Source organism: Salvia hispanica, chromosome 2 (genome assembly GCF_023119035.1).
Source record: "Salvia hispanica cultivar TCC Black 2014 chromosome 2, UniMelb_Shisp_WGS_1.0, whole genome shotgun sequence".
Classification (NCBI taxonomy): domain Eukaryota; kingdom Viridiplantae; phylum Streptophyta; class Magnoliopsida; order Lamiales; family Lamiaceae; genus Salvia; species Salvia hispanica.
This window is the reverse complement of record NC_062966.1, coordinates 39045443-39068350: the sequence shown is the minus strand read 5'-3', so window position 1 is coordinate 39068350 and position 22908 is coordinate 39045443. Positions and strand designations below refer to the sequence as shown.

The 22908-nt window shown below is 37.5% G+C and overlaps 5 protein-coding genes across 10 annotated transcripts; all 5 read left to right on the top strand.

The window, feature by feature from the left end:
* The first annotated feature begins 228 nt into the window (after nucleotides 1–228).
* Nucleotides 229–1270, top strand: LOC125203906. Its single transcript, XM_048102417.1, has 2 exons — nucleotides 229–619; nucleotides 1012–1270. Exons 1-2 carry the CDS (start codon nucleotides 330–332, stop codon nucleotides 1268–1270), a joined length of 549 nt encoding a protein of 182 aa, XP_047958374.1. The 5' UTR covers nucleotides 229–329.
* On the top strand, nucleotides 1267–5448 carry LOC125207008. Its single transcript, XM_048106217.1, has 4 exons — nucleotides 1267–2193; nucleotides 2725–2755; nucleotides 3045–3859; nucleotides 4212–5448. The coding sequence occupies exons 1-4, from the start codon at nucleotides 1343–1345 to the stop codon at nucleotides 5398–5400; spliced, it is 2886 nt and encodes a 961-aa protein (XP_047962174.1). The 5' UTR covers nucleotides 1267–1342; the 3' UTR covers nucleotides 5401–5448.
* A 3613-nt stretch (nucleotides 5449–9061) lies between these two features.
* Nucleotides 9062–11369, top strand: LOC125205647 (ethylene-responsive transcription factor RAP2-2-like). 2 transcript variants are annotated; one of them, XM_048104706.1, is made up of 3 exons: nucleotides 9062–9468; nucleotides 10129–11058; nucleotides 11150–11369. In XM_048104706.1, exons 1-2 carry the CDS (start codon nucleotides 9189–9191, stop codon nucleotides 11010–11012), a joined length of 1164 nt encoding a protein of 387 aa, XP_047960663.1. In that variant the 5' UTR covers nucleotides 9062–9188; the 3' UTR covers nucleotides 11013–11058; nucleotides 11150–11369. The 2 variants fall into 2 exon arrangements, with proteins under 2 accessions (XP_047960663.1, XP_047960664.1); XM_048104707.1 differs by having other exon boundaries at nucleotides 9063–9462.
* Nucleotides 11370–13342: 1973 nt separating this feature from the next.
* LOC125203595 (ankyrin-1-like) lies at nucleotides 13343–18515 on the top strand. Of its 5 annotated transcripts, none has more exons than XM_048101979.1 (12): nucleotides 13343–13479; nucleotides 13553–13603; nucleotides 13673–13846; nucleotides 14568–14699; nucleotides 14779–14918; nucleotides 15038–15124; nucleotides 15214–15339; nucleotides 15425–15577; nucleotides 15648–15749; nucleotides 16038–16211; nucleotides 16281–16348; nucleotides 18286–18515. In XM_048101979.1, the coding sequence occupies exons 1-12, from the start codon at nucleotides 13458–13460 to the stop codon at nucleotides 18362–18364; spliced, it is 1308 nt and encodes a 435-aa protein (XP_047957936.1). In that variant the 5' UTR covers nucleotides 13343–13457; the 3' UTR covers nucleotides 18365–18515. The 5 variants fall into 5 exon arrangements, with proteins under 5 accessions (XP_047957936.1, XP_047957939.1, XP_047957938.1 ...); XM_048101981.1 differs by having other exon boundaries at nucleotides 13372–13479; nucleotides 13559–13603; XM_048101983.1 differs by having other exon boundaries at nucleotides 13390–13479; nucleotides 13680–13846.
* Nucleotides 18516–19342: 827 nt separating this feature from the next.
* LOC125204334 (NAD(P)H-quinone oxidoreductase subunit O, chloroplastic) lies at nucleotides 19343–22609 on the top strand. The gene is made up of 6 exons (XM_048102958.1): nucleotides 19343–19581; nucleotides 21096–21151; nucleotides 21575–21640; nucleotides 21723–21764; nucleotides 21977–22036; nucleotides 22420–22609. The coding sequence occupies exons 1-6, from the start codon at nucleotides 19389–19391 to the stop codon at nucleotides 22447–22449; spliced, it is 447 nt and encodes a 148-aa protein (XP_047958915.1). The 5' UTR covers nucleotides 19343–19388; the 3' UTR covers nucleotides 22450–22609.
* The last annotated feature ends 299 nt before the right edge of the window (nucleotides 22610–22908 follow it).

Here is a 22908-nt window from a genome sequence, read left to right as displayed (position 1 = left end):
TTGGAACTCAGGCTTGTTACATGAAGAATGTGCGGAACTTCCGCGAAAGATGAGACACGCACTGCACCCACAACACACGCTCAGTCAAGAATGGACCAAAGTTTACATGACTTGTTCAATCTGCAGAACTTATCGAATTTATACAAATGGAATGTTGTACAGATGTACGAGCGAAGGATGTAAGTTTGTGTTGCACTATGGATGCGCGGTGAAGGATGCAGCCTCTTATGATTATGAGGATGAGGATGACAGAAGAATGAAGATAAGCCATCCGAGTCACCCCAAACATGAACTGAAGTTGTTGAGAAGGGATTGTTCCTTCAAGTGCAATGCTTGCGGAACCACAAGCAAAGAGAGTTCCTACACATGCACCGCAGATGCTTGTCAATACTGGATCCATGAGAGATGTGCTTCCTTGCCTCAAAACCATCGAAAGGGAAGACCACGATCACAATCTCTCCCTCTCTTTTTGTGTCCCTCTCGAGTATATCAGATTTAACTATAAGTGTGATGTATGTAGCAAATATTTTATGCCCACGTACTGGATATATCATTGCGAGCTTTGCAGATATGTTGTCCATCTCAAGTGTGCCTTCAAGAAATTGCCCCACTACACTAGGTACGTACATACTGCCTCCGTCCTACAATAAGACTTACTCCACATTTTATCATATAGGTTCGTACAATAAGAGTCACATTTCATTTTTACTAAGTAGGCCTCACATTCAACCAGCTTATTCCACTAACATTTTATTATAAAACTACGAATACATCTATATATATATATAAGTGGGTCACATAGTCCACTAACTTATTCAATTCACTATTCTTTACATTTTTTAAAACTCGTGCCCAGATTGTGGGTCAGGGTAGTATTGAATTTACTTCATCATAACATAACGCAGATTGTGTGAATCCAGCAATATTTTCGTAAACGAATGTCACATTAATGAATAAAATTACTTAGCCTTAGCTGTTAATAAATTTATGCTTCATATTTGTTGGTTGCAGAGGAAAGAATGGTTGGATTTTGGAGTTTCCAATTGCAATAAACGATGTGAGTGAGGATCTAATTGGAGCTTTTGTAAGGAGACAAGGAGTTGAAGCATATACACAACCACCCATCCCTAATCAAGATGATGTTGATTATGAGTTCCACCATCACAAACTCAGATTAGTCTCCTCCTCATCATCATCATCATTTCAAGAAGAAAAAGAAGAAAATGGTGATGACGATGATGATGAGGAAGACTACTCTAGTAGAAAATAGGAGTTAATATGTGATGGGTGCATTACTCCGATATTTCTGACTTCTTCGAGTAGTAGTAAAGATTACTACTACATGAGATGTAGCATCAGCTCATGCAAATACTATCTTCACTTGGCGTGCTTCCGCTTGCCAACTCAGATCTCCTTTCTTCCTCTCCTCCACAGACATGATCACAGCCTCCAACTTCAATCCGGTGACAATCGTATACCATGGATTCGGCAACGATGCAACGTCTGTCATGAATATACGAATGGTCTGTATTATGTTTGTACAAAATGTGATGGCTTCAGAGTAGATATAAAGTGCGCTTCAATGCCGGACACCATATATCACGCAGCTCATCACCCGAACCATCTCCTCGACCTTCTCTCCAGAGACGATGCTCGTAGCTTAGCTTACTTCAAATGCGATGCTGGGTGTGATTCAAGTCCGGTTCTTAACAGAGCACCATACAAATGCAGAAGCTGTGATTTCACGGTGCACCTCAAATGCGCAGGGCTGCCGGAATCAGCCACCAGTCGTAGATGGGACAAGCACCACCAGCTCCATCTGACGCACGATGCCACTCGTAACCGCCCTGGTGATTTCTACTGCGATCAATGCGAGCAGCAAATGAATCCCAGGAGTTGGATGTATCACTGCCGCAGCTGCGATGTATCCTTCCACCCGGACTGCCTCAAAACTACATGCGGCGAGTATAGAAACATCAAGATTGGTCAAAAATATGTGATCGCCGGAGCTCACCACCACACACTCACCTATCAACTTCTCACTACAAAACGCAAATGCAACACGTGTGGTGAGGATAAGCATGAGAGGCCTGGATTTTACTGTGCGTTATGCAACTTTTTCATTTGTTTCAACTGTTGGTTCTCTGATTTTTGGAAATACTTACTCCGTCCCGAGGCAGATCTCACACTTCTGTGATGACACGGGATTTTAGGAGATGTGTGTTGTTTTGTGTGTTACATGGAAAGATTTTTACATACTCCTAATAGAGAGGACACTTTTTCAGTTTTTTTAAAAAAAAGATACTACATGAATTGGTTAGTGATTGAACATCAATCCAAATAAATACTACTGTGTATGTATATTTTTTCAGACTCAGGCCGTATTAATCTTCATCATATATACCACACTAAAAGTTATTAATATGAGCAATGATGGTTAATCCAACACAATTTGTATATAAATGCGCAATGATAGCAGTAAGTAACGCTAAAAATTTTAGAGCTGAATTCAAAGCCAAAAGCAAAAGATAAAGAGACGACAAAGGGAAAGCAAAAGACAAAAGAGAAATAGTAATCATATGAGGTTATATTAGACGTTAGAAAAATATAATTATATTGGAAAAGCAAAAGACAAAAGAAAAAGAAAAAGAAAAAGAAAAAGGAAAAGAAGAGTTGCTACTTTGATATATACTTTGCTGAGATTAGAAGTTTTGTGCAATTCAGTATTGAAAAGATAGTATTTTCTCCGGCCCACGTAATTTTATCCAGTATTCCATTTTGGGCCGTCGCACATAATTTTACACACTTCACTTTTATCATTTTTGGTAGTGGACCTCATATTCCACTAACTCATTCCTACTTACATTTTATTATAAAACTAATACTTTAAGAGTAGGACCCACGTCCCACCAACTTTTTCAACTCACTTTCCATTAAATTTCTTAAAACCCGTGCCGGATCAAAGTGGGTAAAATTATGTGGGACGGAGGGAGTAAGAAATAGTCTATATAAGTTTTGATATAAAAACACAAGAAGTAACAAAGAAAACACACACACACAAGATGAGTGGAAAAGTAGAAAATGAGCTAGAAGAGGAGGAGGAGGAGGAGGAGAGAAAGATGCTTAATCATTGGCACAACGAGCATCCACTTTCTCTGGTGGTGATTGGTAGATATTATAACTGTGATGGTTGTACTGGGACATTTAGAAGAGGAGAAAAAGGCTATAGATGTAGCCAGGAATGCTTGGATGATGTGATACTACATGAAGACTGCGCAGAGGCGCCGAGGAAGATCAGGCACGCAATGCACCCTCAACACACACTCACTCAACAATTCTCTTCCCCTCGGGATCGGGAAACGCGCTGCTCTATCTGCCAGGACGATTTACGACGCATCCTGTACAGATGTACGAGCACAGAATGCACGTTTAAGGCGCATATCAGGTGCGCACGGGGAAGCGACATGATGTGTGCAGCCGAAGATGAGGAGCGCAGCATCATACATCATCCGAGTCACCCCAGCCATGAACTGAAGCTGTTGAGGAGGAGCTGTGCATTCAAGTGCGATGCTTGCGGAACCATAGGGAGCTCATGTTCATCCTACACATGCCTTGATGTTGATTGTCAGTATTGGATCCATGAGAGGTGTGCTTCCTTGCCTCGTACCGTTCGAAGGGAAGACCACCATCACTCCCTCTCTCTCTCTTTCCATGTCCCTCCTCAATATCTCAAGTATAACTACCGCTGTGAGGTGTGCAGAAAATTTTTAACATCCAAACATTGGATATATCATTGTGAGCTTTGCAGCTATGCTGTCCATCTCACCTGCGCCTTCACCAAATATATCCCCACCATGAGGTATTGTACTCCCTCTGTCCCCCATAATTTGTCACCATTTGACCAGACACGGATTTTAAGAAATGTAATAAAAAGTGAGTTGAAAAAGTTGGTGGCACGTGGGTCCTACTTTTATATATTTGTTTTATAATAAAATGTGAGTAGGAGTGAGTCAGTTGAATATGGGGTCCACTACCAAAAATGGTAAAAGTGAAAAATGACAAATTTTTAGGGACGGCAGAAAAAGGAAATAGGTGACAAATTTTCAGGGACGGATGGAGTATATTTTTATGTTACATCATCAAAACAAATTGTTGCTTTATAGTACTCCACATGTTGAAATTTGTGTTTTTTTTTTTTGCATTGAATGTAGAGAGCAAGGGATTATGCAGTTTCCAATAAGTGATGGGGTTGTGGGAGAGGACCTAATTGGAGCTTTTCTAAGGAGACAAGGAGTTGATACACATACAACAAATTCACTCATCCTTGATCATCAAGATGATGTTGATTATAAGTTCCACCATCACAAACTCAGATTAGTATCCTCATCATCATCATCATCATTTCAAGAAGAAGAAAATGGTGATGACGATGATGATGAGGAAGACTACTCTTGTAGAAAATCAGAGTTAATATGTGATGGGTGCATTACTCCGATACGTCTGAAACAAACATCATCTTCGTCTTCTTCTTCATTTTCAGGTAGTAAATACATGAGATGTAGCATCAGATCATGCAAATACTATCTCCACTTGGCGTGCTTCCGCTTGCCAACTCAGCTCCCCTCTCTCCCTCTCCTCCACAGACATGATCACAACCTTGTCCTTCGATCCGGCGACAAACATACACCATGGAAGGAGACATTTTGCAGCGTCTGCTTCATTTATACTAATGGTTTATACTATACTTGCGCAAAATGTAGTAGATTCAGAGTAGATATAAAGTGCGCTTCAATGCCGGAAACCATATATCACGCCGCTCACCCTCCACACCCCCTCAACCTCCTATCGCTACAGGATCTCGACAGACGAGGTCCCACTCCAACCGAGTGCGACGCTGACTGTGAACACTTCATATGCGGAATCAGAAGCAGCTATGCGTGCAGCGCCTGCGATTTCGTCGTGCACCTCAGATGCGCGGGGCTGCCCACCTCATCTGCCAGCTGTCGATGGGACAAGCGCCACCCGCTGCTTCTAATGCACGACGCAACTCTAAACCGTCCTGGTGAATTCTACTGCGATGGCTGCGAAACGATAATGAATCCCAGGAGCTGGATGTATCGCTGCCGCAGCTGCGACGTGTCCTTTCACCCGGGGTGCTTGTTGACTACGACTGGCCGGTGGAGAAAAATCAAGTTTGGCCAAAGATATACGGCCGCCGGAGCTCACTGCCACGCGCTGACATATCAAATTCTCACTACGAAACGCCGTTGCAACGTTTGTGGTGAGGATCAACATGAAGACCGTGGATTTTACTGCGCATTATGCATCTTCTTCATTTGTCTCGGCGTCCATTGTGGTCAAAAACTGATCCAAGATGGCAAACTTGAGGCCCTAGATTGACAAGTAAAAGTTCATTTTGTACTACTTGTGTTTTTTTACGATATGCAATATCTAAATATTTTACAAACTCTAAACTATGAGTTGGACCGTGAGAAAATGTCAATAGATGACAAAACAATTGCAACAAAAAATGTCAACACAGTGTCAACTGTGGACGCTGTATTAACATCAAAATCTTGATATTTTAAATTGTTTTAACTGTGCTGTAGAGTTTGAAGTTTATACAATATATAGAGTTTACATTTATCACTGCCGAATAATTGCTACCGCTCTATTTGATCAAAGATTAACCACCTATTTCTTAGCTAAACTGACTTGCCATGTGTTTCATGGTAATAACATTTTCTAATCATTCAATATCACTTCAAATAATATGGTGTATATTTTATTTTTATTTTCGTCCAAATTAATACTCATTTTCCGTCTCTAATAGATGTCTCACATTTGACCAATGATATTTTTAAAATATTTAATTTTGTGAAGAAAAAGTCAGTAAAATATAAACTCTATATGCTCCACAGTAATAATAGCTTGACTCGACTTCCCCGAGTCTCATACTGGAAGACTCAATCAAATAGGAAACATGTTGAGTACAAAAAAAAAACTACTACTAAAATGGAACTAGTGACATTAGAGTTTATAAGTCGACATATACTATATAAACTTGAAATTGTTTTATTTTATTTTATTTATAACTGATAATTGTGTGTGGGAGATAGTGGACCTCTTTTTTGTTTTATTTATGAGTAGTTTTTTGTGCTTTCTTCCCGGTGAAGAATGGTGGGTATAATATTTTTTATTGATGCACTTATCCAACCAGTTGTACAATTGAAGGACAAAACAATTATTGATTAGCCAACTTGAACTAAAAGCAGGACACATATCTACAAGAAACCAATATTATTCATCATCTTGTATATTTTATCCTATATATTTGGCACACATTAATATGAATGTTATCTAGAAAATTACCATTATTATATGCTTAGTGGTGATATAAAAAATCACTAATTAAATGGTTTAGTACCCTCTATGAGTATTACAGCCATATCGGTAACGATCAAGCAACATTTGGCCTTTGGAGCTTTTAAGTGGGGGCAGTTGACAGTCTAATCCAATTTTAACACTAAAATCATATTTATAATCATGCGAATACAAAATCTCATTATAGGTTCGTGTTAAAATGACAACCCCTCTTAAAGTGACACTGTGACACCACGTATCCAGGAATATTATAAACATTACACTGCAATAGTATAAATGCTATTGCTGTCTAGCGTATTGGATATTGCTGGTCGAGAAAACATTGTTGTCTAGCGTATTAAATATTGCTAGTCAAGAAAATTTATCCTTAAGCATTTTTTATGATTGTCACATGCCAGCTGACTATTCGTCCACGTGTATAAATGATTGGGTAGGAATGATGGTATGATGTTATTTTATAAGATGTTGTCATTTTAACGCACTCCTAAATGTTTTTATTTTATATGTACGTATATCATTTTTTGTAATTTTATTATAAGGGATTGATTTTCATTTTTAAAAAAAGTGCGTCATAAATCATGAAATTATTATTTAGCCACTAAGTCCACGAGATATTTTGACACAAATTATCAACACGATTAATTTATTATTATAGTCTACTCAACCAAATCCTTCCACGTGCAACTGCCACATAATGAACGAGGGGTAAAAAGGTTGATTAAGAAATAAAATTTGTGGTTAAAAGTGATTTATCAATTTAATCTAACTAGTCAATTAAAGTTAGGTTGTTTTCCAGTACTTTCTAGAAAAGATAAGAAAAAATCACATCGACTAATAATTGATGTATTCGAATCTATTGAATCGGTTAGGCAATAAATGTGAAATCTAGGAATCTTCACTTTATTTTGTAATTTATGTTAAATTCTCTATTGTCTCAATTAGTTAATTATAAATGTTCTGAGATACTTTCAATTTAATTGATATAAAAAACGTAATTATAATTAACAAATATTAAACCGGATGTGAGATTAATTTATTCAAAATATACAAGAAAATATTTATTTTTTAAAACGTCATACCAGAAAAGAGAACATAAAATAAGCATATAAAATTAAATTAATCAACAAGAACAAAAAATCATTGTCACCAATTTTTATCATTGCCACGACATCACTTTCCCAATATTAATCTATTTGTATGCGTGTATATATAGTAAATTTTTTATTCAATTTTAGTCACTTGATGAAATTCAAGAAGTAAAATGGGTTTTGCTATTCCAAAATCTCTTTTATAAGAATCAAATGGTAATTTTTTCTTTACCTGATAAATATTCTATAAGATTGAAAGTTAGATTTAGATATTCCTTTCAATGAATGACAGCTCCGGTCTATATTCTACACCAAATAATTTTCAATTTGAATTAAAAAAATTTATAGGTAGAATCTATCTTAATCTTACAAAGACGTGATTGCCCTCTAAACACTGTGAAAAATATCCAGAATTAATCACATCAATTGAATTTTCCATTTCCAAATGTGAGACAATTGCAATAAGAAAAATTAAATAATAAGTATAACACATTTAAATTAGATAAATAATCATAAAAGCCGATTTCCTTTTAATTTTCATGGAAAATTACTACAGCCCTTAAATAATCTATACCACATGGTCAGATATGACTGGCATTTATTTATACTACTACTATTGTATTAAATAAATTATTTTGACATGAATAGTGTTACAGATAGAATAGTTACTACTAGAATATCGTGGATGATGCAATGCATATTCAACATAAAAAAAAAAAATAGGGTTATTCCGTTTTTAATCTTTGTTTTGTAAAAATGATATTCTCTCCGTTCCAGTTTAAGAGTAAGATTTTAGTTATAATATGAGTTTTAAAAAATTGTTGGAGTATGTAATAATTAAAATGAGGTAGTGGTTATTGGAGTGTGTAATAATTGAAGTCAGGTAGTGGAAAGTGGGACTCTTTTGACTTTTTGTATGTTTAGAATTTTGTTTTGTTTTATTTTATGTAAATAATGATATTTGAGTGTAAATTTGATTAATAATAGGGATAAATTTTATATTCAAATATAGAGATTCTAAATGTGACTCTTAAACTGGGACGGACTTAAATGGCAAAATATGACTCTTAAACTGGGACGGAGACAGTAATAAATAATTAAAGTGGAGAGAAGGAAAAGTAAGAGAAAATAATAGACAAGAGACTTCTTTTTATTATTCTCTCTTACTTTTCTTTCTATCCACTTTAATTATTTATTACTATCATTTTTTCAAAACGAGGGATAAAAATCGAATAGTTCTATTTTTCGTGGAATGAGAGAGTATTAAACACGATATCAATAAATTAAAAATACAGAAAATCATAAAATAACAAAATTTTAATAATTTTTCGATTTCAATAAAATCTACATACATCACTTGGACTTCACGCTGTCATGCATTATTAGCGAACTAATCACACGCAACTAAGCTTAATTAAAGCAGATAATCCTCCAACCCAGGGGTATTTCCGTCAAAACGACACCCCCCACAATAATTACTCCCCCTCCGGCAGGGGCAAAATCGTCAAATCGCTAAACGACACCACCTCGTTCCTCACGATTTCTCACCTGCCTCTTTTTGCGCACCTCTGCATATAAAAAATTAAACCCCACTGCCATTCTCTCTCTCTCTCTACCTTCATTTCCCCCAAAAACCAAAATCAAAGCCAATTTTTCCAATTCACGAAACCGAGGAAGAATTCAATCGACGAATCGAGGAACAACTGCACCCTCGCAATGTGTGGCGGAGCGATCATATCGGATCTCGTGGCGCCGGCGAGCCGGTCGTCGGCGAGGCTGACGGCGGATTTGCTCTGGGGAAGCGCCGTGGCTGGTCTGAGCAGGAAGAAGAGCAATCGCTTTAGGCATGCGAGATCTGCGCCGATCGTCGACTTGGAGGATGATTTCGAGGCGGATTTTCAGGAATTCAAGGATCGCTCCGACGGCGAGGACGAGATTGGCGCGAAGAAGACGTTCGGTTTCTCAGCTCCGAAGAGCTCTGGTGTGAAAGGTGAGGGTGAGTTTTCTTCTTCTTGTGGTGATGTTTGTTGTTGTTAGGTTGGTCAGCATGCTATTTCTGGAATGGAGTTGTGAATTTTTTTTTTTTTTTTTGTTATTTTCATTTATTTGTGGTAAATGCTCAGTGGTAGGTAGCTGAACTTTCTAGTTATGATGTGTTTTTGGTAGTATTTGCGTGGTTTTGACTGATGTTTGTTTTAGTTTTTGTTTTGATGATTCTGATTGAATTAGATGAATGAATGTATGAAGGCCTGATCGAATCATAAGTTTTAATTATTGAATCGGTGTCACTAGCGATTATTGATCGAATTCCTTTTTTGTGAAGCCGATATTTTATAATTTAGCTTTTGTGTGATGATTATTTGTGTAGTTTGAATTAATGTTTGACAAATTACAGCGAGGTTCTTTTAGAATGATTAATTGCTCAGGAATAGCTGGAAATTTTGGAATAATTTTATTCTCCCCCAACTTGTATCTAAGAGAGAGAAAATATACAATTTGGCCTAGATAATATCTAAAATAACAAGTATGTGCTCTTTTTATTGGACTAATCATATGTTTTCTTTTAATTTTTGTTGTAACCTTTTGGATAATGGATCTAATTTGTCAACAGCGAGTATTGATCATATTCCTTTTTTTCTTGTTGCTTTTTATGAAGGTATGACACCTACGGACGCTGTTGAATCTGAGGAGGAGGCTGAGAAATCCTCGAAACGAAAGAGGAAGAATCAGTATAGAGGGATCAGACAGCGCCCTTGGGGAAAATGGGCGGCTGAGATCCGTGACCCGAGGAAAGGGGTTCGCGTGTGGCTTGGTACATTCAACACTGCGGAGGAAGCTGCTCGAGCCTATGATGTTGAGGCTCGGAGAATCAGGGGCAACAAAGCTAAGGTGAATTTCCCTGAAGACGCTCCGCCTGCTGCCTCGAGATGTACTGTTAAGGCGAACTCGCATCAAGAGGTTCCTAAGGGAATCCCGGAGGCAGTTCAGCCCAATGAGAATGAGAGTCTGAATTTCATGAACATGCTAAATGATGATTACTTCGATTCATTTGGTGTCGTTGAAGAGAAACCACAGATGAAGCAGTTCTGCTATCCTGAGACCTACCAAACAGCTGACGGGAGCAATCTAAAACCACTTACTCCTACTGATGGATCAAATGTTTGCTTCAGCTCTGATCAGGAAAGCAACTCTATCGATTGCTCAGACTTCGGTTGGGGTGACAACTGCATAAAAACTTCAGAGATTTCGTCTATGCTGTCGACAGTGCTCGAGGGTGAACAAGCTGACTTTGTGGAGGATGCTGGCCAAGCGAAGAAAGCCAAAACCAATCCCGTTCCCAGTGATGAGAAGAACACTGTCTCTGATGATCTATCAGCATTCGACTCCCAGATGAAGCTCTTTCAGACACCATATCCCGAGAGCAACTGGGACGTCTCACTCGAAGCTTTCCTTAATGGCGACGCAGCTCAAGATGGTGGAAGCGCAATGGATTTCTGGTCCTTTGATGACGTCCCGGCTATGCTGGGCGGCATCAACTGAGGCTGCTTAGCTAGTTAATGCTGACTTTATGTAAATAAGGCTACATGTTAGTGCTTTTTCTGCTTTTCATGTCGTAATACAATTTTTCGCGATTGCTGTGTTGTTGATTGGTCGCGCTTTCTCTTGATTTTCTCCAGGTGCGGTTGCTGCTGGTGATCAAGAACGGCAAGATCCAGAAACATGCCTAAGCCATGGACGGTGTTCTACTAGGACTCTGCATAAGGTGCATTACATAGGTAAAAACTAGGCGGAATTCGCGTTTGAGACTTTGAAAAACCAACGATGATATGTCTGTACGGATTATTTTTTACGCGTTTTAAACTTATATCATACCGTATCTGCCGAAGTTTGTTTTCAGCATTATATGTCTGTTATTGCATCAAATCATCTCCAGAAAGAGAGGTTGCAGTTATAAATCTGGATCTTGGAGGCAGCATGCATCTTTCAAAACCTGCTTTATTACTGGTTTTCTTGATTCATATCATACATTAGAAATGTTGTAAATTTGCCAAATTTTGATGAAAATGTCTTTATTCTCATTTTAAATTATCTTCAATGATGTTGGTTGTTTGATTTATGCAAGCTGTGAAAAAGTATACTCCCTTCGTCCCAAGTTACTTGAGCAGATTCTATTTAGGTAACCCGCTAAATGAATTTTCTTAAATCTCACGTCAAAAAAAATGATTCAAGCAATATGGGGTGAAGGGTTTTTTTTTGAATTGGTTGTGGAATTCAATCATTCATATTTGGCAACTGGTGAAAAAAATGTATTGTTAGGTGAAAATTGAAAACGTTGTGTTTGTTAGGGAAAAAGGTTGATTTTTAAAATTATTTATCTCATGCAATGACTGAATAATTTAAGATATGACTCAGTCGCCATAAAGTTGGTGACTGCTCGGTCATTGGTTTATTAGTGCAAACATTACTTTTGGGGCTCAAATCATTTGACACCGATGAATAAGAAAATTGTAGAAAAGTTGCAAATAGTAATACATTACTGTCACATTGTTCTATTTTAATCAATTTTATGGTTTATATTTTTTATATTGTAGTAGCAACTTTTCCCTGTTATAAAGTGAGTCACATTCTTCACTAAAAATATTCAAATCACTTTTTCTCCCTTTTCTCTCTCATACTTTTGCTAATTTTGCAAAATTCGTGTTGTTTATGAAGTCCCGGTTTTTAAGAGGTGGAGGGACTATAAGTTTGGGTATACACATTGATGCATCATGTTTCTTCACATTTACCATTTCAACATGCTATCGCAGAACATCAGTAATGAGAATTAATATATTCTCAGTATCTCTACCTCTTACTTTCATTTTCTAGATCGAAAAAGATTATGGCTTTGAGATTTTAATTTCCAATAATTTTTTTAGAAAAAAAAAACACACACAAAATAACCGATCGAGATTTGATAAGTTTTTTGAATTTCTTGTGGAATTGGGTCGCGAATTCAGTAAGTTACGGCACAGTATATAAAAATAAATAACAGCAAAATAATAATTTGTATAACGAATAAGAAATTAAATTAAAATATCAACTGCATGAATAGCTATTTTTTATTTGATCTAATTGGGTAATTTTTACTTATCTTTTTTATCTTTCAATTTCTGGGCTTTGAGCAAACAAGATTTATTCCTTCGGGCCTCTAGAGGCCCAATATTTTAAATAAACCAACAACAAAATACTACTTCCTCCGTTCCATAGTAATAGTGTCGTTTCTTTTCAGTACGGAGATTAAGAAAAATCATGTTAGATGAGTTAAGTAAATGTAGAATAAAGTGAAAAATAAAAAAAGTAGAGAGATGAAGAGAGAAAAAAGGTAAGAAAGAATAAAGTAGAGGTGGAAAAATATGTTGACTTTTACTAAAACGGAAAATGACTCTATTACTATCTTAAGTACCATAATAGCAAAATGACTCTATTACTATGGAACGGAAAGAACAGTATCTACAATTTAATAAAAATAGATTAAACAAATTATCACCTACCTGGATATCAAATACCACCTCCGTCCATCAAAATTTGTCCCATTTTTCCATTTCCGTTCGTCCTCCAAAATTTGTCTCATTTCACTTTTACTATTTTTCATAGTGGACCCCGTATTCTTCCACTCATATTTCATTTAAAACTAACATATACAAGTGGTACCCCTATTCCACTAACTTTTTTCCATCCACTTTTCTTAACATTTCTTAAAACTAGTGCCGTCCATGAATGGGACTCCTAATGATGAACGGAGGGAGTATTTCTTAATTATATGTTATTCTTTATTATAAATGAATAATTTATCTTAATTTATTGCCATTGGAATTTGGATTAATAGTTTTGGGCATTTCACTATCCACAAACTAAAAAAAAAATGATCAGCAGCTAAACTATCTCCTGAAGAAGAATTGCTCTGGATCGGTTAAAATTGATTCCTCCAAGAACTTGAACGCCATGGCTTCTCTTCCTGAAATTGGTAACTAACTTGATTAAACTCCCTATTGCATTCACTCTTCTTGATTCCATTTCACAGTCGGTAAAAATGGCAGGTTCAGCGATTTTCGAAGCTGCGGCTAAAGGAGACCTTAAACAACTCAAAGGTGAAGTCTTGTTTCTTGATTTCCAATTCTTTCAATGTGGGATTCTAGTAAATACTTTTAATTTCGCAGCAATTAGCAAAAAGGTTGATGACAAGTGGGAGCTGCGGCAAATCTGCGATGAATACTACGATTTCTCCACCGGCCGGAATGTGCTGCATATTGCAGCTGGAATGGGGCATTTTGATATCTGCAAATTCTTGATCGAGGGCCTCCAAGTTTACATAAATTCCTTCACTTTCAAGAGTTGTCTTTCTTCCAAGATTCCTTTTTTTGAATAATTTGATACTTTAATGTCCAATTTTATATAAATTCCTTTACTTTCAAGAGTTGTCTTTCTTCCAAGATTCCTTTTTTTTTTGGATAATTTGATACTTATAATTCTTGAAATTTGCAAATTCTTGATTGTGGGCGTCCAATTTTGTATAAATTCATTTACTTTCAAGAGTTGTCTTGATTCCTTATTTTGAATAATTTGATAGTACTTATAATTCTTGAAATTTGCAAATTCTTGATAGAGGGCGTCCAATTTTACATAAATTCCTTCACTTTCAAGAGTTAGTCTTTCTTCCAAGATTCCTTTTTTTTGAATAATTTGATAGTATAATTCTTGAAATTTGCAAATTCTTGATAGAGGGCGTCCAATTTTATATAAATTCCTTCACTTTCAAGAGTTGTCTTTCTTCCAAGATTCCTTTTTTTTGAATAATTTGATACTCCCTCCGTCCTCGATTAATCGTCACTCTTTGACCTGATACGAGTTTTAAGAAATGTAAAGTTGGAAAAGCTAGTGGAATGTGGGACCCACATTTTTATTACTATCATTTATGGTGAAAATGAAGTGTGACGATTATTGAGAGACGGACCGAAATGGGAAAGAGTGACGATTAATCGGGGACGGAGGAAGTACTGCTTATAATAATTCTTGAATTGTTTGATCTGAGGATTGGATTGTATGCTTGATCAGGGGATACTCCTGTGGCAGAGGCTGTGAAAGGGGGAAACATGAAAATTGTGAAGTTTTTCATCAAACATGATGCTGTAACTGGTTATGCAAATATTGGGGGATTCACTCCATTGCACTATGCAGTTCTAAAAGGTCAGTGGCTGTGGCTGGTTTTGTAGTTGTAATGGTGTTGTGAGCTCGAATCGATTGGTTTGGTTTGGTTTGTTTTCAGATGATATCGAGCTTGTGCGATTGTTGGTGATGCAAGGTGGTTTGATGGATCGAGATTCTGGAGATGGAACGCCTTTACAGATTGCTGTTTCTCGTGGAAACGTTGAGGCTGTCAAGTGTCTCCTATCTCGTGGCGCAAATGTGAGTGTTGTCGATGATAGTCTTTGTTCAAATCATTGTTTGTTTTGTGTTTCTTGATACACTTGGTGATGATATATGATCTTTTGATTAAGCTATGAATATATTTCTTGTATTTGCAGCCGTCTTATTATGATGCACTAGCCGACACGCCTCTTTTATGTGCACTCAAGTCTCGCTCGTTTGAATGCTTCGATGTGCTGCTTGAGGTATGTTTATGTGAAATGAAAATATCTATCTATCTTGTTATGCTTGATAAACTTCGTATTTCAGTTGCTTAAGTAGTTTCTCTTGGCAGGCTGGTGCGGACCCGAATGTGTATTACTTCGGGTTAAGTCCTTTGGGATTTGCTGCAAAACAAGACGACACAAAAATTGTAACGCGTTTGCTTGAAGCTAAAGCAAATCCAGATTCATTTCAAGCAGTTAAATTCTATGCCTCTCTTGTTGCACACATCCATCCTTCTTTAAAACCACTTACCTGTCGTTTAATTCTATGTCGACTTGCAGGATTTTACTAAACCAATTCAGGATGCTGCTATGGTGCGTAATCGTGCTGCTGTGGAGATTTTGTTTCCCGTGACTTCACAAATTGCAGATTATCCAAATTGGAGCGTTGATGGCATAATCGAGCACACTGATTCGGAAGAATTCAAAACAAAGGTTTGAAAGTTGAAACTAATTTTGATCTTCGATTGAATTTGCAACTTACATAACATGTGTATTTATGCAGATGGCGAAGAAAATGAGAGTCGGCTTGGCAGAAGAAGACATCAGAGGGAAGCAATACGCGAGCAATAAGGAATACCGCGATTCCGTCTTAAACTATAGAATGGTACTGCCTCCGTCCCTGAAAGTTTGACACAGTTTACCATTTCGGTCCGTCCCTGAAAATTTGACACACTTCACTTTTTACCATTTTTGGTAGTGGACCCCATATTCCACTAACTCATTCCTACTCACATTTTATTATAAAACTAATACTTTAAAAGTAGGACCCACATCGCACCAACTTTTTCAACTCACTTTCCATTACATTTCTTAAAACTCGTGCCGGGTCAAAGTGTGTCAATATTTGGGGCAGGTAGTAGTAAACTTTTCTTTCTTCCTATGTGATGCGTAGGCTACGCACCTTGAACCGTCAAACCCCACGTGGGTATTAAAGCTAAGCACGTGTGAAGCGCGCATGGGTCAATGCAACCGTGCTCTGTTTAACGTTCAGAAATGCATTCGACTCGAGCCAGACTCGGCCGTCCCTTACCATGAAGGAGAAAAAATTGTTTATGAGATAGTCAAGGTATTAATGTGATCTTCGAACGACATATTGATTCGTCATCTAACGTTTAATGATTGTGTTTTTGTGAAGAAATTCCTCATGGCATGCCTTGCCTTCTCCTTGGATCCTCACAACAGGAACACTGGTGATGCATTTAGGTAACTAACTACTCAAATTCTAATGTTTTTTTTCTCGGCGATAAATCGCCGGTTATCGCCGAATTATCGCCGGCCATTGTGGCGAAGTCGGCGATAATTCGGCGATAATGTTGCCGTTGCTTCGCCGAGTGGCGTTCTAACGCCGGATTATCGCCGAGCGATCGCCGGCCACCGTGGGCGACGCTCGCGATAATCGGCGATAATTAAAATTTTTTTTTTTTTTTTTTTTTTTTTTTTAACGGCTATTTTACATTCCACCCCTATAAATATTTCCTCCACTTCCTCCATTCATCACCCACAATCTTCATTCTCTCCATTTTCAATCTCTTCTCCCAATCTTCAATTTTCATCAAAATTATGAGCTTTTGGAAGAAAAGTTCCCGATCGGGTAAGGATAAGGGTAAGGGGAAAGAGTCGAGTTCACAAATTCCCAACACGGATGAAGCAAACGAGCGGTGGATGCAGTCGTTGTTGGCGATGGGTTCTCCTCCCGGCCAACTTCCATACGGGGGTCCGTCTCCTTTGCAGACTCCTCCGGCGCGGAGACTTTCTCCGTACTTCAACTCTGCCGGCAGAATGCCCTTTCCAGCCGACGATGTGTATCGGCCCCAGTTCGACACCCCCGGATCAACCCCAGGCGACCAAGAATCTCAGGCCGCGACACTGAGCGCGGAGGACTTCGAGGTGGAAGAAACGCCCACCGAGCCGCCTTCTAGGAGCGGGAGGGGGAAGGCGCCGGCGTCGTCGGCTGCGACCCGATACGGGTTCCGATGAGAGGCCGAAGCGGGTAAGGACTACTTACACTCGCAAGAGTCCGAGCCGATAGCCCGGCTGCTGGGCGGACACGTCACGGGACGCGGAGCGCAGCAACTACCAGACTGAGATCATATTCTGGGAGCGGATTGCCGCGAAGTACAGGAGCCACAAGACGCCTCAATGAAGGACCATGGCAGCGAGGCGATCCGTCGGCATTGGGAGCGCCTCATGAGGGACTGCGGGCACTTCAACGGTATTTATTCTAACTTGATGACTCACATGACGAGTGGCCAGAACGAGCACATGGTCCGAGATGAGGCCATCCGGATGTATAGTAGCCAGTACTTGTCGACGAAGGGCTTCAAGTATTGGAACATCTACGATAAGCTGAAGGATCTCCCCAAATTCCGGACGGGAATGCACGACGCGCTGCACGGGAAATCGGTGCGCTCGCGACTTAGCGTTTCGGAGAGCGAGGGGAGCGCGGCCCACATCGACTTGAGTGGGGATGGTCCGCACGAGCGCCCGGAGGGAGTGAAGAAGGCGAAGGGGAGGCGGAAGGGGAAGGGCGCAACGTCGGAAGTCGCGTCGGAATCCGTCATCGACTTAGAAAAAGCCACTTATTCGAGCAATGTCGCCAATCGGACCCAGGATGTACACGCTGTACTTCACCGGCGGCGGGACCCCGAAGAAAAGGCGGCCCTCGGAAATGCATCCAACACCTGCAGAGTACGCTGGGGCTCGATCCCGACGCCCCTCCGGCCCCTCCGTCTTAGATTTTTTTTTTTAAATCTTTGTTTATTTGCGTTTTTTATTTGTAGTTTTTTTTTTCTCGTTGTATTATATTTTCCAATGATTAATACAACGATGAATTGTTCATTATTAGTCTATTTATTAAATACATTTGTAGGGAAAATTAAATAATATAAAAAATAATGATGTAAAAATGAAATGTTGAGTTAGGGAGAAATAAGGGAGAAATAAGGGAGAAACCAATGTAGCAGTTGGCTAAAAACTGGGGATAAAATTTGGTGCTGATGTGGCGCTTGTGGCTTGGATCCTCACAACAGGAACACTGGTGATGCATTTAGGTAACTAACTACTCAAATTCTAATGTTTTTTTTTGTTAGTAAAAGTAAAACATTTCTTGAAACTAATTGTGTTTTGTTTTTTGGTGGCAGAGTTTGTTTGTTTGATTACTTTGTTTGGTTGAGTCAGATGAGCAGCCCTGACCAGATTTTGAGTTGTATTCTATTGTAGATAGCATTGTTGAATTTCCCCATTTTTTGGAGGAGATAATATTTTGGATCATATTCAATTGTCGCAAATCATATACTCCACATTGATTCATAATTCATGCAAATATTTGTTTCATATACTCCACACTGATCAATTTATAATGTTAATTTAATTCTTACTACTACTATTTTACCTCCTCAATTTTTTTTAATAAAATTAATATTATATTATATATAACCGTCGCCTAGTGACATCTCCAATAACAGAATTCCTAGGGTCGGAATTTCTTTATACAACCAATATCTCGGTCAATTGGTCATCTCTCATCTTATTTCGCAGCTCTGACATTACCTTTTTTTCACCAGTTGACCATTTTACATCGACGAATAAGAAAGTTTTAGAAAAGTTGCAAATAGTAGTAATATATTAACATCTATTATCAAATAAGTCTTCTTTTTTTAATCTATCTTATAAAATTAGTTTACCTTTATTTTTGATAACTTTTTCGCTGTTATACAGTGAGTCATATTCTTCGCTAACAATATTCAAATCACTTTTTCTTCTATTTTTCTCGTACCTTTGCTAATTTTGCAAACTCACTTTCATTCTAGATCAAAAAAGATTATGGCTTCTAGATTTTAATATCCAATAATTTATAAAAAAAATTAACCGATCGAGATTTGATAAGATTTTTGAATTTCTTGTGGAATTGGGTCGCGAATTCAGTAAATTAAAAATAAATAATTATTTTGTTTAACGAATAAGAAATTAAATTAAAATGTCAATAAATAAATATTTTGTTTAATCTTCTTATTTGATATAATTGGGTAATTTTACTTAGCTTTTTATCTTCGATTTCTGGGCTTTGAGCAAACAAGATTTTTTCCTTTGGGCCACCAGAGGCCCAATATTTTAAATAAACCAACAACAAAGTAACAATTTTACAAAATAAAATAAAATGCAATAAAAAAAATAGATTAAACAAATTATCACGTACATGGATATCAAACCTTATCATATCTAACACAAGTCACTAAAATTCTTTATGGCGTTGCTCTCTCACGGCTCCTTCTCCGGCGCGGCCATTTTCCGCCACGCCGCCACACCGCGAAGCCCGATTCCAGTCGTGATAAGGGCCGTGCAATCCGCCGAGAACGAGAAGAAGGTTGCTGACACCAAAGATGAGCAAAAACCTCCTCCGGCTGCTGCTGCCAAGCCCAAGAAACCAGTTTACTCCAGTCAGTTTTATATGCATTCGTCTTTCGTAAAATTTACGAGCATTTCGCTTAATTTGTAGAGTAATTGCACTTTAACGGTCTGTAGTTAGGGGCGGACACAGAAAAAAAATATTGTTACGGACTTCAATTGCTTAATTTGTAGAGTAATTGCACTTTAATGGTATGTAATTAGGGGCGAACGCAGAAATAAAATATTGTTACAGACTTCAATTGCTTAATTTGTAGAGTAGTTGCACTTTAACGGTCTGTAATTAGGGGCGGACACAGAAAAAAAAATATTGTTACAGGCTTCAATTGCTTAATTTGTAGAGTAGTTGCACTTTAACGGTCTGTAATTAGGGGCGGACACAGAAAAGAAAAATATTGTTACAGGCTTCAATTGCTTGATTTGTAGAGTAGTTGCACTTTAACGGTCTGTAATTAGGGGCGGACACAGAAAAAAAAATATTGTTACAGGCTTCAATTGCTTAATTTGTAGAGTAGTTGCACTTTAACGGTCTGTAATTAGGGGCGGACACAGAAAAAAAAATATTGTTACAGGCTTCAATTGCTTAATTTGTAGAGTAGTTGCACTTTAACGGTCTGTAATTAGGGGCGGACACAGAAAAGAAAAATATTGTTACAGGCTTCAATTGCTTGATTTGTAGAGTAGTTGCACTTTAACGGTCTGTAATTAGGGGCGGACACAGAAAAGAAAAATATTGTTACAGGCTTCAATTGCTTGATTTGTAGAGTAGTTGCACTTTAACGGTCTGTAATTAGGGGCGGACACAGAAAAAAAAATATTGTTACAGGCTTCAATTGCTTAATTTGTAGAGTAGTTGCACTTTAACGGTCTGTAATTAGGGGCGGACACAGAAAAAAAAATATTGTTACAGGCTTCAATTGCTTAATTTGTAGAGTAGTTGCACTTTAACGGTCTGTAATTAGGGGCGGACACAGAAAAGAAAAATATTGTTACAGGCTTCAATTGCTTGATTTGTAGAGTAGTTGCACTTTAACGGTCTGTAATTAGAGGCGGACACAGAAAAGAAAAATATTGTTACAGGCTTCAATTGCTTGATTTGTAGAGTAGTTGCACTTTAACGGTCTGTAATTAGGGGCGGACACAGAAAAAAAAATATTGTTACAGGCTTCAATTGCTTAATTTGTAGAGTAGTTGCACTTTAACGGTCTGTAATTAGGGGCGGACACAGAAAAGAAAAATATTGTTACAGGCTTCAATTGCTTGATTTGTAGAGTAGTTGCACTTTAACGGTCTGTAATTAGGGGCGGACACAGAAAAGAAAAATATTGTTACAGGCTTCAATTGCTTGATTTGTAGAGTAGTTGCACTTTAACGGTCTGTAATTAGGGGCGGACACGGAAAAAAATGTTGTTACATACTTCAATTGAGCCTACTTTCTAAATTTATATAGTTAAAATGCAATTACTTTGTATATTGATTTTTATGTGGTCAGTAGTTTTTATTTTCCTATCTAAAAGTGTTATGTTTCTTGATATGGTTTTGTTAGTGAAGAAGGGACAGATCGTCAGAGTCGACAAGGAAAAATATCTCAATAGTGTAAATGTAAGTTGATTTCAATTTAGAGTTTTTATTTAATTTGGCTGGAATAAGATTTATGACACAAAACAATGGTATCAAGTTAATTGGGGCAAGTATTCATGCTATTTACTTGAGTTTTCTATTTAAGGTCATGGTTTAGAGTTATTGTTTAAATGGGTAGGTTTTCTATTTCTATTGCTTACTATTTGTGGTTATCGGATTTTTTTTTTTTGCTATTAAGGTTGTCGGATAATCGCAAGAGTTCTGAATATTTATGTCGCTTAATATTGTCGACTTGTTTATATTTTCTTGTGTTCTTCCGCTACTTTTAAAGTAGTAGTATTCGATTGAGTGTTTGCAATTTCGTTACAATCTCACTGTTGAATTGGCGATGTTTCTATTTTTAAGATATACAGTATACTAAACCGATAAATTTCCCATCTCTAGTATCTATCAGTCGGGCATCCGCCTTTCTACAAAGGGTTGGACTATATATACGAAGACCGGGGTGAGGTAGCATAACATTTCCCTCTATATATATTATTGATAATTGGCATGTCTTAGTTAATTAATATATGATCTTGGCATTAGCTAGGTGCTGGACTTGCGCATATTCGAGACCGGTGAATACGCTCTTGTAAGTAACTTAACTGTCGGTGTGTGTGCGCACGCAGAAATTTATTTTGATACGATTGTATATTTAAATTTCGAGTGTGAAATTTCAAGATAATAATTTTAATGCGCTTTTTGTGATGATATGAACTTTTGCATAATAATTCATAAAAAAATATCGAACCAAAAGAGAAATTATGTAATTTTTCACTAAAGATACATTGATTTTGGATGCAGATTGCATGGGTTGGAATACCAACTGCACCAGCTTGGTTACCAACAGAAATGCTAATACTGGTTAGTACTAATTAATGATTATAGTGTCATAACATTTGTGAATTACTCCCTCCGTCCCCGATTAAGAGTCACACTTTTCCATTTTGGTTCGTTCCCAATTAAGAGTCACACTTTATTTTTACCATAAATAGTAAGTAGGTCTCACATTTCACTAACTCAATTCACTCACATTTTATTATAAAACCAATATAAAAAAATGGGTCCCACATTCCACTAACTTTTTCAACCAACTTTTCTTTACATTTTTTCTTAAAACCCCTGCCTGATCAAAGGGTGACTCCTAATCGGGAACGGAAAGAGTATATGAAAATTCAAATTAAATATTCCAATTTTTTGAATAATGGATAGATTTGTGATCAAGGATTTAATGACTTGTTTTGCAGTCGGATAAGCTGGATTACGAGAGAATATAATACAGATTAATGCCGATGGAGATCAAAGTAATCATGTTTGGTAATTGTGATTAGAGTTGCAAAATGTTGGGTATTGATAAATATTATGTTAATAATTCCTTCATTTTATCAGTAACTTAATAAAGTATGTAAATCAATTTCAAGTATTATGTTGCTGCAATCTTGAGTTTAGGGAACAGTTTATTTTCCCATTTTTTTGTTAATATTGAATATATAGTTTGCAAATATGCCACTTTATTTCCAGCCCAAATTAAAGCCCAAACTCCTATTTGTCTAGAGATTTGTTAAATGCAGCCCAATTATTAATTTTTCTTTGTTTTGGGTACTGTGGAACGAAGTTAGTATCTACACATAAGATGAATCAAAGAATCATTACCCCACCAATGGGTCGCAGCACAGTTGGCAGCGCGGAGCTGTGGTGACCTTCAGGTCACAGGTTCAAACCCTCCTCAAGCCCGG

What these genes read in the sequence shown, in the direction of transcription:
- LOC125203595 (XM_048101979.1), top strand. Translation starts at nt 13,458, where the DNA reads ATGGCTTCTCTTCCTGAAATTG. An exon ending in AGACCTTAAACAACTCAAAG is followed by an intron (nt 13,604 to 13,672) that starts GTGAAGTCTTGT and finishes TTAATTTCGCAG; the next exon opens with CAATTAGCAAAAAGGTTGAT. An exon ending in AAATTCCTTCACTTTCAAGA is followed by an intron (nt 13,847 to 14,567) that starts GTTGTCTTTCTT and finishes ATGCTTGATCAG; the next exon opens with GGGATACTCCTGTGGCAGAG.
- LOC125203906 (XM_048102417.1), top strand. Translation starts at nt 330, where the DNA reads ATGCTTGCGGAACCACAAGCAAAGAGAGTTCCTACACATGCACCGCAG. An exon ending in AAATTGCCCCACTACACTAG is followed by an intron (nt 620 to 1,011) that starts GTACGTACATAC and finishes TGTTGGTTGCAG; the next exon opens with AGGAAAGAATGGTTGGATTT.
- LOC125204334 (XM_048102958.1), top strand. Translation starts at nt 19,389, where the DNA reads ATGGCGTTGCTCTCTCACGGCTCCTTCTCCGGCGCGGCCATTTTCCGC. An exon ending in CAAGAAACCAGTTTACTCCA is followed by an intron (nt 19,582 to 21,095) that starts GTCAGTTTTATA and finishes TGGTTTTGTTAG; the next exon opens with TGAAGAAGGGACAGATCGTC. An exon ending in AATATCTCAATAGTGTAAAT is followed by an intron (nt 21,152 to 21,574) that starts GTAAGTTGATTT and finishes TCCCATCTCTAG; the next exon opens with TATCTATCAGTCGGGCATCC.
- LOC125207008 (XM_048106217.1), top strand. Translation starts at nt 1,343, where the DNA reads ATGAGATGTAGCATCAGCTCATGCAAATACTATCTTCACTTGGCGTGC. An exon ending in GAGGCAGATCTCACACTTCT is followed by an intron (nt 2,194 to 2,724) that starts GTGATGACACGG and finishes TGTGCAATTCAG; the next exon opens with TATTGAAAAGATAGTATTTT. An exon ending in AAATATATCCCCACCATGAG is followed by an intron (nt 3,860 to 4,211) that starts GTATTGTACTCC and finishes CATTGAATGTAG; the next exon opens with AGAGCAAGGGATTATGCAGT.
- LOC125205647 (XM_048104706.1), top strand. Translation starts at nt 9,189, where the DNA reads ATGTGTGGCGGAGCGATCATATCGGATCTCGTGGCGCCGGCGAGCCGG. An exon ending in CTCTGGTGTGAAAGGTGAGG is followed by an intron (nt 9,469 to 10,128) that starts GTGAGTTTTCTT and finishes CTTTTTATGAAG; the next exon opens with GTATGACACCTACGGACGCT.